Raw genomic sequence first — 11,412 nt, forward strand, 5'->3', positions numbered from 1 at the left:
TATACAAGATATTTTTAGAGCTCAACGTAATAGACAAATATTAGAAGCTACTTACAATGAATTACGAATCTTAGAATCAATCCTTAAAGGTGAGACTTCTTGGAGAGAGGAAGAAACTGTCGCACTTAGGAAGTAAATGAAAGAAATAGAGAAGAACATTCCTTTGCCTCTCCGTACACATTCTATTTCAAAAATTCAGTTTAAAAACATAACTTCGAATACTCCATAATCCTTTTATTACTTTGTAGCTTATTTTTTTCTCTTCCTCTTCATCCTCCTTGTCTTCTTCCTTCTTTTTTCTCTCTCTCACTCTCTCTCTCTCTCTCGTTTCTTCTTCTTTTTTTTTTTTTTAAGTATTAATAGATTAGTTTAATATATAAGTCGAGCCGTGGACCCGGCGTGCGCCGCCGGTCGAATTAGATTCATATACTGTAACAGTCGTATTCTTTACAATATTCGTACGTAAGTCTTGTAGCAGAGACAAAAGCGCAGGTGCCCTAATCGCACTCTTTTTTTTTTTTACTCTTTATAATAATTATTCGTATGCTCGACTAGACCTTTGGCGCTGCCAACAAATCACGGAGACTGTGTCGCGGAGGGAATCGGCTGTATCTATTCAAACTGTTACTCTCGCATGTGATGTGTACCCGAGTCATTCCCAGCCAGACAGTATAAAAGAGACGTTTAAAAAGTCGAACGACGCTTGAAGTACCGAGACATGCAGCTTTGAATGTGATTTGAACGAGCCTTCGTTTCTTTCCAGCATCGGCGAGAGACGAAGGTTTTGCTAAACTTAAATGAAATCTCATTTAATTTAAAGTACGGCTTAAAAGTGAAAGATACCCCTTTCGGGGTGTCCGTTTACACTTTGCTTTGTCTGGAATACTTGGTCCGACGTGTTTCTGTGTGTCGATAGCGCCAGCGGTCCGCGAAGGTCCAATATAGCGAAGTACAATTTGTTTGATCCTCTCCAAATCTCGTCGTGAGCACTAGCACACCGAAACTACGCAATGAGATCCGGTAATTTTTCTTTTTCTTTTTTTTTTAAAGTCCCGAACAGTGTGTTAAGTGTATAAAATTGTTGCAGGACACCTGGGTTACTATAAGAAATACTGCCGGGTACGCCGCCACCCCGGAAACGGGATGGAGAACGACCCGGGCCATTCTTCCACCGAGACAGTCAGGCACGCCTGGCTTCTGAACGTTAATACACAATTGTCGCTGCTGGTAGAACCACGGAAGTCCGCAAAGTGTACGGATCGCGTGAACGTCGTGGCCAAAGTTCTCTCGGCGTACAGCGACATTCGCGCGATCCGCCTTTCGGACTTGAACAAAGACTCGCCCCGTCCGGAACTGATACTGCGCGTCGCGCTTCTGTTACTACTTGGCGTGAACATGGTCCGGGTATATTCAAAAAAGTATTCGGGATTCTAATAGCGTCTTATACTAATTGCGTTGTTCACGTTGCGCATTACCTCATGAAATCCTGCACAATCAGACGAGTCGCAGCTTCCGCAAACATAATTTCGTCGTGTTTGGTACGCGCGTTTTCATATCTTCTTTCCTTCGTTTATAAGAAAAAATCTTGCTTTGTACTCGCGTCGAGCTTAAGTGGTCGTCCCCTTCGCGTGCAACGGAGAATGATAGCCTTTACGTTTTCTTTTATCCCACGAATCAGTCACAATTTTCTTCGATCGCATCTACAAAAATTTCGTTCCTACAACTTATGTAAGTAAGAAAAAAAAAAAAAAATTAGAATATCGACCTCGGGATATATTCTATACATGAAAAATATAATTTTTCTCGTGAAAATACAAAGGAGAATCGTACCATTGGAATTAGTCACCAGCAACGACCAGAGTATAAGCTAGCTTTTTACAGTACAAAATACAGCTCCTGCACATATGCATAAATATATGTATACACACATGCGCATATATATATACATATACCTAGTAACGAAGTATTTTCAGCAACATGTAAGGATATAGTAAGGTTGGTACACTTCGTTCTGTGGGCTCTTCTTTCCGTCGCGAGCCCATCAACAGTAGTCCCGGTGACGGTATGAACAATATGAATCTATAGTCATGTCATTACAACAATTATGATTGTACGTACAAAATGTGTTAACTTGTACAGACCACCGTGTTTAAATGTGTATATACATACATCTCGATGTAGCGACCATTTTGGTCCTTCCACTTACGTACAGAAAAACCGTAGAAAGCGCACACATCTCTCTTTCGCCCTACTTCATCGAAGTCGGAGGGTATGAGTATAATTGCATATAAACCTGTAAACACTGATAATCCTACAACTATACTCCGTTGTTTTTTTTTTTGTTCGTACTTAATACGAAACTAGACGAGACCGATGATTTAAAAAAAAAAGAAAAGAAAATAGGAAAGAAGACAAAAAGAACGCAAAAATGATGCACAGTACAGCTCTGTGAGATCCTCATTACATCCTTACACTTTATTAAAAATTAGCGTTACTAAATCTTATTTTTATGCATTCAGGGCCGGCATGTGTTCTCGCATATTTTTTTTTTCCCCATTTTTCCGCGTTCGCTTCCAAATTCTTTTCTATTCCTTCTTTCGTTCGTCAATTTATGAGTGTCGGCTAGAGAGTTCGAGAGGGAGGACCGGAGAATACAAGATGCGTGGATGCGAAAAGTGGTGCGACGTGAGCCCGTGCCTTGTGACTCGTTCGCGAATCAATGGCGAAGACGTTCATTTATGTTAACAGGCCACCAAGTGGCGATCTGCTTCTTTTTGTTACTCTAGTTTTTTCAATCGTGCCAGTCATTTTGTAAAATTTACTTTGGTCATTATACAAATGCGAGAACCGTCGAGGGCATGCGTGGAGGCAGTCTCGCGCGTCGCGCAAAACCGAACGCCGAATCTCGGGGGCGAGGTTACATGTGGGCTTCCCGAGAATCCATACATCTTGCATTCGAAAACAATGCGCGTACGAGACGATTCGAAAGTCAAGGGACAGAGGATTCATGTCTCTACTCTAATGCAATAGAATGTTTATAATATTTCGCAGAAGAGAATGGGACCCTACTGCGCACATAATATCCCAGGAGCACAGTATATACATGAAAAAATTTCATGATACTGTCACGATGCCCGGCACGGGCGGCACGACTAAGAAGAAGTTTATAATATTATTACATAGGTTGTTGTAATGCATGGTATATGTATGTGTATGTGTTTAAATGTGTGTATGTGTTGCATACGTGTAAATGTAAATGTTGGACGTGTTACTCGTAGGATGATCTCTGTTCTCATTCACACGCAGTAGCAAATGTACGTGTATGGGTGTCGGATGTGTAACAGCAATAAAAACTTAAAGACATCGTTTAAGAAAAAAAAAAAAATCCTTGCGAAGAGAACAACGGTGGGCAGAGAGGGGAAGGAGATTAGGAATAGGGGTGAGGAGGGCTCTGGGTTGAGGGAGGGTGGGCTAGCTGGCCTCCGGGAGTTGGGAGCATGGAGAGATGGTATCCGATTATGATTACGATGACAACGACGACGGCGACAACGGAGACATTAATGGCAACGGCAAAGACAACGATTGACGCCGCCGAATTAGTTGCATTAATATCGACGATGTCGACGAGGTCTCGTGTCCTCTGCGAATTGTACGCGTCAACGAGACATACGTCCGCACATCCCTACCTAGCTACCATCTCCGGTAGTGGCGCGCGCGACGGTAAACGGCTTATCGTTATCGTTAAGCGAGCGGCACGGATTCCGGTTGTCTCCTACTTCCTCTCCTCCTCGCATTCGCGGCTTATGTGACCAGTCTTGCCGCAAATGTAGCAAGTCTTGCCACCGGCCTCGGTGCAGTTGCGAGCGATGTGGCCCGTCTTGTTGCAGTTGTAGCAGCTCTGCATCGCAAAGCGGCCGGAATCGTTGCCGCCTTCTGGGCAGCTGCGTGCCATGTGACCAGTCTTGTTGCAATTGTAACAACTCAACTCCGGCCCCTGTCAAAAGAAAAGCACGTAGCCGGTGCAATCGATGAACGACAACCAACCCCCATTCTCTACATGGGTCGCAAATTCGCGCTTGCATCGCCTCTGTAGCCGAATGCTAGATCGAATCCCCCGGAGTTCAAGAGGAGGTACTAACCTGCTGACAGTCTTTTGCGATGTGACCGACACCATTGCAGCGATAGCACAGATCCTGATCTTCCTTGCATTCGCGTGCAAAGTGTCCGAATTGGTTGCATTTGAAACACTTCTCTCGGCCTCGTCCAAAGCCGCCGTCCCTGTCGCGTCCACGATCTCCTCTGCCTCCACCTTGTGGGCACTCCCGGGCAAAGTGGCCCATACGGTTACATTTGTAACACGCGCTTGAACTCATTTTTTATGCCTGCAAACGTACAAAGAGATATACACATGTGTCGTTACGTAGCTTAAAAATCATTCGACTTTTATTCATCGTCTCGCCTCGGTCATATCAATTATTCGCTATGCCTACCTAAAGGAATAATTAAATTTACGTTACAAGTATCCCGTCGTTCGACTATTAGCCAAAACGCATATTTCGTATAAATTGATATATGCGCACTAAACGTTCGACCCGAGTAACCTTACACCTTCAAAAGTGCATGTCACGCATACGACACAGACGCGAAGAGTCCCTTGCGTTTCGTGCCCATTTGCGCGTCGCGTCGCAACATATGTTACATTTTACGCGGTCAACGTAATTGCATTACAGCCTGGCGAAATAAAACCGAGAGGAGTGCGCGTCGTGCTGCTTCGCGCGGCGCTCTCGAGCTGGCGCTTATCGAGCTCGCGAAAAACTACCTAGTCAGCGTGGTCGCGTACGGCATCCGAAATTGCGCTTGCGAATCTCGACGGAAAGGAGACGCGAGGGGGAGACGCGAGGAATCTCGGCGTATCCTGTCCAGGGTCGGCGCTCACCCAGTAGCAGCGGCAGCGAATTCGACCTCGCGTCGCACACAGATGACTCCTTAAACGCTTCCAGGGCAGTGAAAGGGGGGCAAGGGAGGGAAGGGAGGGACGAAGCACGCTGGGCGCGTGAACGTGCACTTTGCTCGCGGCTGAAAGAGCCGTGAGGTTCACGCGGTCTCGAGGTGGGCACGCGCGCGCGCGCGCGCGCGCCGGACAGGAAGCGGCCGGCCGGAGCGGACCGGAACGCCGCATGGCGCCGGCCGGAGTCGATCGAAACGATGGCGGTACGCGGGGAACGAAGAATAAGATGGCACCTTTCCCGCCGCGCGCTTGGCCCGCGCGTCCGGTCAGCGACGCGCGCGAATCACGTCGGCGACGCCGACCGGGCGCGCGCACGTGCTCCGCGTGCTCCGTCGAGGTACCTTCGTCCGCGCCTTCGACGCGGCGACAATGGCGGGCGCGAGCGCGTGCACGAGGTCCCGGCGGTGGCATCGCGGGCCATTGACGACGCGGTGCGACGCCAACGCTTGCGTCGCGACACGACGGATAGATGATCGCCCGAAAAATTTTTACCGTGTTCTCCCTTTCTCTCTCGCCCGTCCGACGGTGCACCTTCGGTTTCGCCGCGCGTACAACGTGGCTGGCTCTTGCCTCCGCTCGCGCGCGCTCTCTTCTTTCCTTCCGTGCTCACCCCCCTCCCGCCCCTACCACTTAATGCTCCGCCGGCGTAAGAGCGTATACGTGAATACATGCTTGCGTGCATAGGTGCGTGCGTGCGTGCAAACGGCATACGCACACTTATGCACGCCGCGCGGCACGGCGCGCGAACATGGCATCCGCGAGCGACGCCGCGCGCGCGGCGCTTTTTTTTGCGCCAGGCACGGAGGAGAGATCGCCCGATGGCGATCGCGATGCCGCCCGCCGTCGTTATCGACGACGATCACGACGGCGGCGGCGACGGCGGTGGCGGTGGCGGTGGCGGCGAGGACGCTGCCGTCGCTACCGCCGCCGCGCGTTCCGGCGGAAGCCGTCGCGAGAACTCCGACCGCGGTATCGGGCAATAACCGCTTCCGGGCTTTCCGGCGTTAGAAAATACGCGTCTTGCGGGCGACGACGAATGACCACGTGCCCCGAAGTATCGCGGCCCCCACGACCCGCCGCGAACGGCGAGCCGCTTTCGCTTGGACGGCGGCGCGACCGTGCGCCCGCGTGCCGTTACGCGGTGCCCGCCTCACGCGGCACGCGGCCGCCAATTTCGCCGACCGTTCGCTTACCTGCTCAGCTGAACACGCGGCGAACGAAAAAACCTCTCCGACACCCGCGACGACGATAAACCCACGGATAAAGTGGTGTTTTCCGTGGGAAAACTCAGACCGCACTCGAGAGCGGACGGCTCGCGGTGATCATTGACTGAAAAGAACAAGACTGGCTCGCGATCGCCGCAAGAGCCACTGACCATGGATCACGCGAATCTAGATCGCGCGCTTGTGCGAAACTCGCATTGCATTGGCTGAAATCGCGGAGTTTGGCCACGGCCAATGGCACTCGAGGCTACTACGCCCTCCGTCTACTTCCGGTAACGTTTAATTTATTTTTCACCTTCCTTTAATCTCTGAAAATTAAAAAACAGATAATGTATTAATTACACTGGCATTAAAATTAATTATTGAAATTATTTTGATACTAAGAAAAAAGAGAATTAAAGAAATAATAAAACGGAATACAGCGCCGGTGAAAAAGAACATGGCGGTCGTTTCCGCGTGTGGCTTTACAGCCGCCTTATAATTGCATTAACCGCGCTTCAGCTATGCTTTCCGAACGCGACAAAGTGCATCGACATGCGCGCGACTGACCGGCGCCATCGATGAACGCCACGTATTTGTTGCTAACCGTGTCGCCGCGTACCGGCAAGTGCACAATACACATCGGTGCGTTTTTATCACGGTACTTCGTCCCAGCAGGGACCAGCGGGGACCGAGGTTTCGTTACCCTTTCACACCGCCGCTAATTGTCTCATCGGTTTCAGAGCCCCGTTGACGATGCCTCGCGTTCACGTGGCCGCGCTGATTTGCGCCCTCGCGCTCTACCTGGGTAGCTACGTCGCGGCCGACGTCGTGGACACGGACCTAGTTGTTCGGAGCGTCGAGCGACACATTGACTTACAGTCCCAGTTGACTAAAGTCACCACGCGGATAGTGATCGACAACAGCGGCAAGGATCGTGCCGTTCAGAACTTTCTCTTCTGCCTGGATGACGCCCAAACCAAGTCGGTCAGTTACGTAGCGGCGCGCGTGGAGCCTGGCAAGCAGGAGCTCAAGGTGAGAAAGGCTCAGGTGCCTAAGTATCCCAACCGGGTCTTTTATTCCGTTGATCTCGGCAACCATCTGCCACCTCGTCGTACTCTTACCATCGAGCTGGAGACGATATTCACGCACGAGCTGATACCTCATCCCAAGCAGATCACTCAGCAAGAGAAGCAGTTAGTTAAGTATACAGGGAACGTATATGCCTGCCTACCTTACACCGTTATCAAGCAGACCACATACGTGGCACTGCCTACTCGCAACCTCGAAAGCTACACCAAGATCAAGCCAGTGTCCCAGACTGGCTCGATGTTGGCTTACGGACCATACGAGACTCAGCCACCGTTTGCCTACGAGGAGATGACAGTACACTTTGAAAATAACAACAAGTTTCTTACAGTGACGAGAGTTGAAAGAATTATTGAGATCTCGCATTGGGGTAACATAGCTGTAGAGGAACATATCGATCTTTTGCATACTGGAGCATTGCTGAAAGGACCTTTCTCGCGTTACGAATACGCCCGCGAATCCAAGTCAGGCCAAGCCAGCATTCAGAGCTTCGATACCATCTTGCCAGCGGCTGCCTCCGACATTTATTATCGAGACGAGATCGGTAACATTTCTACATCGCACACTCGTATTAAGAAGGACTCGGTAGAGCTGAATTTGAGGCCGAGATTCCCACTTTTCGGCGGTTGGAAAACTCGTTACACGATTGGATACAATGTACCGAGTTACGAATATCTCTTTCATTCTAGCGACGAATTCGCTTTGGAAATGAGAGTGCTGGATCATATCTTCGACGACATGGTTGTAGACGAAATGCTTCTGAAAATTATCTTACCGGAGGGCTCGCGGAACATCAATCCAGAATGGCCCTATCCCGTGACCTCCTTGCCAGTTGCTTGGCACTATACATATCTGGACATCACCGGGCGTCCAGTGATATCCATGACTAAAAACAATTTGGTGGAGAATCACATACAGAACTTCAGACTGAAATACACGTTCCCGCGACTCCTGATGCTGCAGGAACCGTTAATGATCATGGTGGCGTTATGGCTAATGTTCCTGGCGGTCATAGTATACGTAAGATGCGACTTTTCTATCGACAAGGATGAGGCTTCGGAAAGCAAGCTGAGGATCGCCGGTCAGTGTGAAAAAATACTTGCTGCTCAGGATCGCAGAATCGCCACATACTATAGTCTAGAGGAGCAGCTGGCGCATTTAAAAGTGTCTAAAGACACAAATGGATTTTTGTCCGCGATAAAAGGTATCAATCAAGATTACAAAGCGGCGAACAACGCGCTCAACGAAATCGCGCAAAAGATAAAGACCGAGTCTAGCGACGTGTACGATCGCATTCAGGAACTACAGAAGTGCGATCGTTATCTGAAGGAAATCTACGGCCAGCTGCAAAGCTTGTACTTGGAAAAGCTGATTCCGGGCAAGATCAGTCGTCAGCAATTTATCGACATGGAAACGACGATCTCCAGGAAAAAAGAAGATTGCATCGAGAAGATTAACACGATCATCAAATCGCTCCGGTAATGCGTGTACTGCAAACAAACCCTAGGACCTCAAGAGCAACGACGGTGTTGCATTTGCAATACAGTAATACGCTAAACCTCGCATCTGTTAATATTCCATTCGCGAGTAACTGCCGAGAGAGGATTCCATACATTCACAGAGCGTATCGAGTCACTTCGGAAACACTTATCTACATAGATTAAGATTTATATAAATTAAGATTTGTAATAAATATAGAAGACTAAGCAAACGAAAGATTTTCGTTGTATCTGTTATCTTCAAAAAAAATGTTGTAACAATAAAAAAAAAAAAAAAAATTATAAAAGATATGCAATTATCACTTATGATATTCCTTATACATATTCCTTATATATATGTAAATAAATAATAATAATAATATATGTAAATGTGCGTGGAGTAGAACTTGCAAACCTGAAAAATTCTTTTCGACTGTACTTGTTCGATTAACGTATATTTATTACCGAGAGAAAAAAAAAGGGATTAATGTAATTACACGCAAATTATAGTAGATATACATTAATTAATTATATAATTATATTGTCGAGAAGAGAACCATACGAATAGAGACGGACTGTTTTACGTAGCAAGATCTGGACCTAAGGTCTTTCCTGACTGCTCCAAATTTTATTTGTTTTTTTTTTTCTGACATACATTAAGAGGATCAGAACTAGCGATTGCTATATAAGCGGATCGATGGCATGCGGTAACGAGGATAGCGTCGGGACGATCACTACTGCGCATGGAAGAGCAACGTCACTAATGTCAGTCAGACCTCCGTCTGCCCTCATCCATGTGTCTATCTGGCCGAGCCGGTCGAAACGACGGACACCTGCTAACCTCTTCCGTCTGTTCGAGATCGTGCACCCGCACGAACGACTCTCTACTTAGGAACGTCTCATGATCGCAGCCAGAATGTCCAATTTACGGAAATTCATAGGTAAAAGATCTCGCGTCCGCTCCACGACATCTCACGCGTGTTTTTGCTTCGCGAAGTAAGGTTATAAATATGCGACACCGTCGTCTTTGTATCTGAATAAAATTCTATCCCGACGATCGCGGTTGAATTTTCTCACCCTCGTCTTTTCTAGGGAACGCTGGGTTTATTTTCGTTGTGAATGGAATTTGGTAAATTTTTTTCAGATATCGGAGCCAATTTAACGGATTCTATGTATCAAGGGATCTATCACGGGTCACAGAAGCATCAACCGGATTTAGACAAGGTTTTAGAGCGAAGCTGGAAAAATAATCTTTCGAAGATTATTATCACGGCTGGCAGCGTGGAAGACAGCAAGAAAGCTCTTGAAATAGCAAGAACCGATGGTACTTTTTTATGTGATAGATTACATATATTTTTATTTTTTTTTTTGAAAGTAATTTTTTAGCAAACTTGAATTTTAATCGAGTTAATTTAAAATGAGACATTTGAAATGAGTGATTGACTGTCATTAATCAACAAATTGCAGATAGACTGTATTCAACGGTTGGTTGTCATCCAACTCGTTGCAATGAATTCGAAGAGTGTGGCAATCCAGAGGAATATCTTCAATCATTGTCAGATCTGGCGTTAAACAACAAGGACAAAGTTGTCGCTATTGGCGAGATGGGCCTGGATTACGACAGGTTGAATTTCTGCCCTAAAGAGACTCAAAAGAAGTATTTCGAGCTACAATTATCGTTGTGTTCTACACTAAAGCTACCAATGTTCCTACACTGCCGCAACGCCAGCGACGACTTTGTACGAATTCTGAGAAAGCACAAAAATGAATTGACGCCGGGCGTTGTGCATTCTTTTGACGGCAATCCAGAGGACGCCAATTCTATACTGCAATTAGGTTTATATATTGGCGTCAACGGATGGTAGGATTATTGCAGCATAAAAGCTAAAAAAAAAAAAAAAGAACAACGTAATAATTTAATTTTGTTTCAGCTCGTTAAAAACGGAGGAAAATCTTTTTGCGATTACTACCATTCCATCGGACAGGCTCATGATAGAAACTGATTGCCCTTGGTGCGAGATTAGGCCGACGCACGCATCCGCGAACGACGTTATCACGCACTTTTCATCTGTAAAAAAAGAAAAGTGGCAAGCAGATCAGATGGTCAAAGGACGGAACGAACCTTGCACGATAGTGTAAGTACATTATTTTTTCCTACAACGAGAATTACTTATAAAATAATTTCGTACCTGTGTTGTATACACGATGCTATTTGATTTACTTGCAGTCAAATATTGGAAGTATTAGCGCGAATCAGAGATGAGGAAGAGGAGTATCTGTGCAATCAAATTTATAAGAATACAATGAAGCTCTTCTTCCCGTACGAATTATAGTGCACGAATTGACTCGACACTGTGAAGATTAACGGACTTTGAGTGCGTTGATCCAATATGCACTCGCGGAAGTAATCAGGGATAAAAGCTGTGAACATGTGCAAAATGAAATGAAAAAGAATAAAATAATGCACGCTGGCGAAATTCTATTGGAAGGAGTAAATGAAGACACTCATTTTTACATACGTGGCTTTATGGAAGTGGCTAATGTCACAGTCCACAGATCTCTCTTCCCATGTAAAACTTTAATATATTCTTGTTAAAATTATATTAGCATATCTCATATTCATCGCTATTATTAT

General features: G+C 46.6%; 3 protein-coding genes across 6 annotated transcripts; 2 read left to right on the forward strand and 1 right to left on the reverse strand.

Annotated features, from left to right (window-relative positions):
* Positions 1-158: 158 nt before the first annotated feature.
* Positions 159-6,356, reverse strand: Cnbp (CCHC-type zinc finger nucleic acid binding protein). 4 transcript variants are annotated; one of them, XM_070662765.1, is made up of 3 exons: positions 5,501-5,629; positions 4,140-4,382; positions 159-3,994 (listed from the first exon to the last, which is right to left on the reverse strand). In XM_070662765.1, the coding sequence occupies exons 2-3, from the start codon at positions 4,371-4,373 to the stop codon at positions 3,773-3,775; spliced, it is 456 nt and encodes a 151-aa protein (XP_070518866.1). In that variant the 5' UTR covers positions 4,374-4,382; positions 5,501-5,629; the 3' UTR covers positions 159-3,772. The 4 variants fall into 4 exon arrangements, with proteins under 4 accessions (XP_070518866.1, XP_070518880.1, XP_070518873.1 ...); XM_070662779.1 differs by lacking the exon at positions 5,501-5,629 and adding an exon at positions 4,937-5,056; XM_070662772.1 differs by lacking the exon at positions 5,501-5,629 and adding an exon at positions 4,491-4,711.
* A 375-nt stretch (positions 6,357-6,731) lies between these two features.
* On the forward strand, positions 6,732-9,085 carry LOC139108071 (ribophorin I). The gene is made up of 2 exons (XM_070666080.1): positions 6,732-6,855; positions 6,954-9,085. The coding sequence occupies exon 2, from the start codon at positions 6,967-6,969 to the stop codon at positions 8,779-8,781; it is 1,815 nt and encodes a 604-aa protein (XP_070522181.1). The 5' UTR covers positions 6,732-6,855; positions 6,954-6,966; the 3' UTR covers positions 8,782-9,085.
* A 203-nt stretch (positions 9,086-9,288) lies between these two features.
* On the forward strand, positions 9,289-11,376 carry LOC139108095 (deoxyribonuclease TATDN1). The gene is made up of 5 exons (XM_070666118.1): positions 9,289-9,718; positions 9,922-10,101; positions 10,245-10,638; positions 10,709-10,912; positions 11,005-11,376. The coding sequence occupies exons 1-5, from the start codon at positions 9,679-9,681 to the stop codon at positions 11,108-11,110; spliced, it is 924 nt and encodes a 307-aa protein (XP_070522219.1). The 5' UTR covers positions 9,289-9,678; the 3' UTR covers positions 11,111-11,376.
* Positions 11,377-11,412: the final 36 nt, after the last annotated feature.

This window comes from Cardiocondyla obscurior, linkage group LG01, assembly GCF_019399895.1.
Source record: "Cardiocondyla obscurior isolate alpha-2009 linkage group LG01, Cobs3.1, whole genome shotgun sequence".
Lineage (NCBI taxonomy): Eukaryota > Metazoa > Arthropoda > Insecta > Hymenoptera > Formicidae > Cardiocondyla > Cardiocondyla obscurior.

Bases quoted from the DNA above. Each gene is read 5' to 3' on its own strand.
- Cnbp (XM_070662765.1), bottom strand. From the start codon at position 4,373: ATGAGTTCAAGCGCGTGTTACAAATGTAACCGTATGGGCCACTTTGCC. The intron at 3,995-4,139 runs GTTAGTACCTCC...TTCTTTTGACAG, and splicing joins TCGCAAAAGACTGTCAGCAG to GGGCCGGAGTTGAGTTGTTA.
- LOC139108071 (XM_070666080.1), top strand. From the start codon at position 6,967: ATGCCTCGCGTTCACGTGGCCGCGCTGATTTGCGCCCTCGCGCTCTAC.
- LOC139108095 (XM_070666118.1), top strand. From the start codon at position 9,679: ATGATCGCAGCCAGAATGTCCAATTTACGGAAATTCATAG. The intron at 10,102-10,244 runs GTACTTTTTTAT...AACAAATTGCAG, and splicing joins TGAAATAGCAAGAACCGATG to ATAGACTGTATTCAACGGTT. The intron at 10,913-11,004 runs GTAAGTACATTA...ATTTACTTGCAG, and splicing joins AACGAACCTTGCACGATAGT to TCAAATATTGGAAGTATTAG.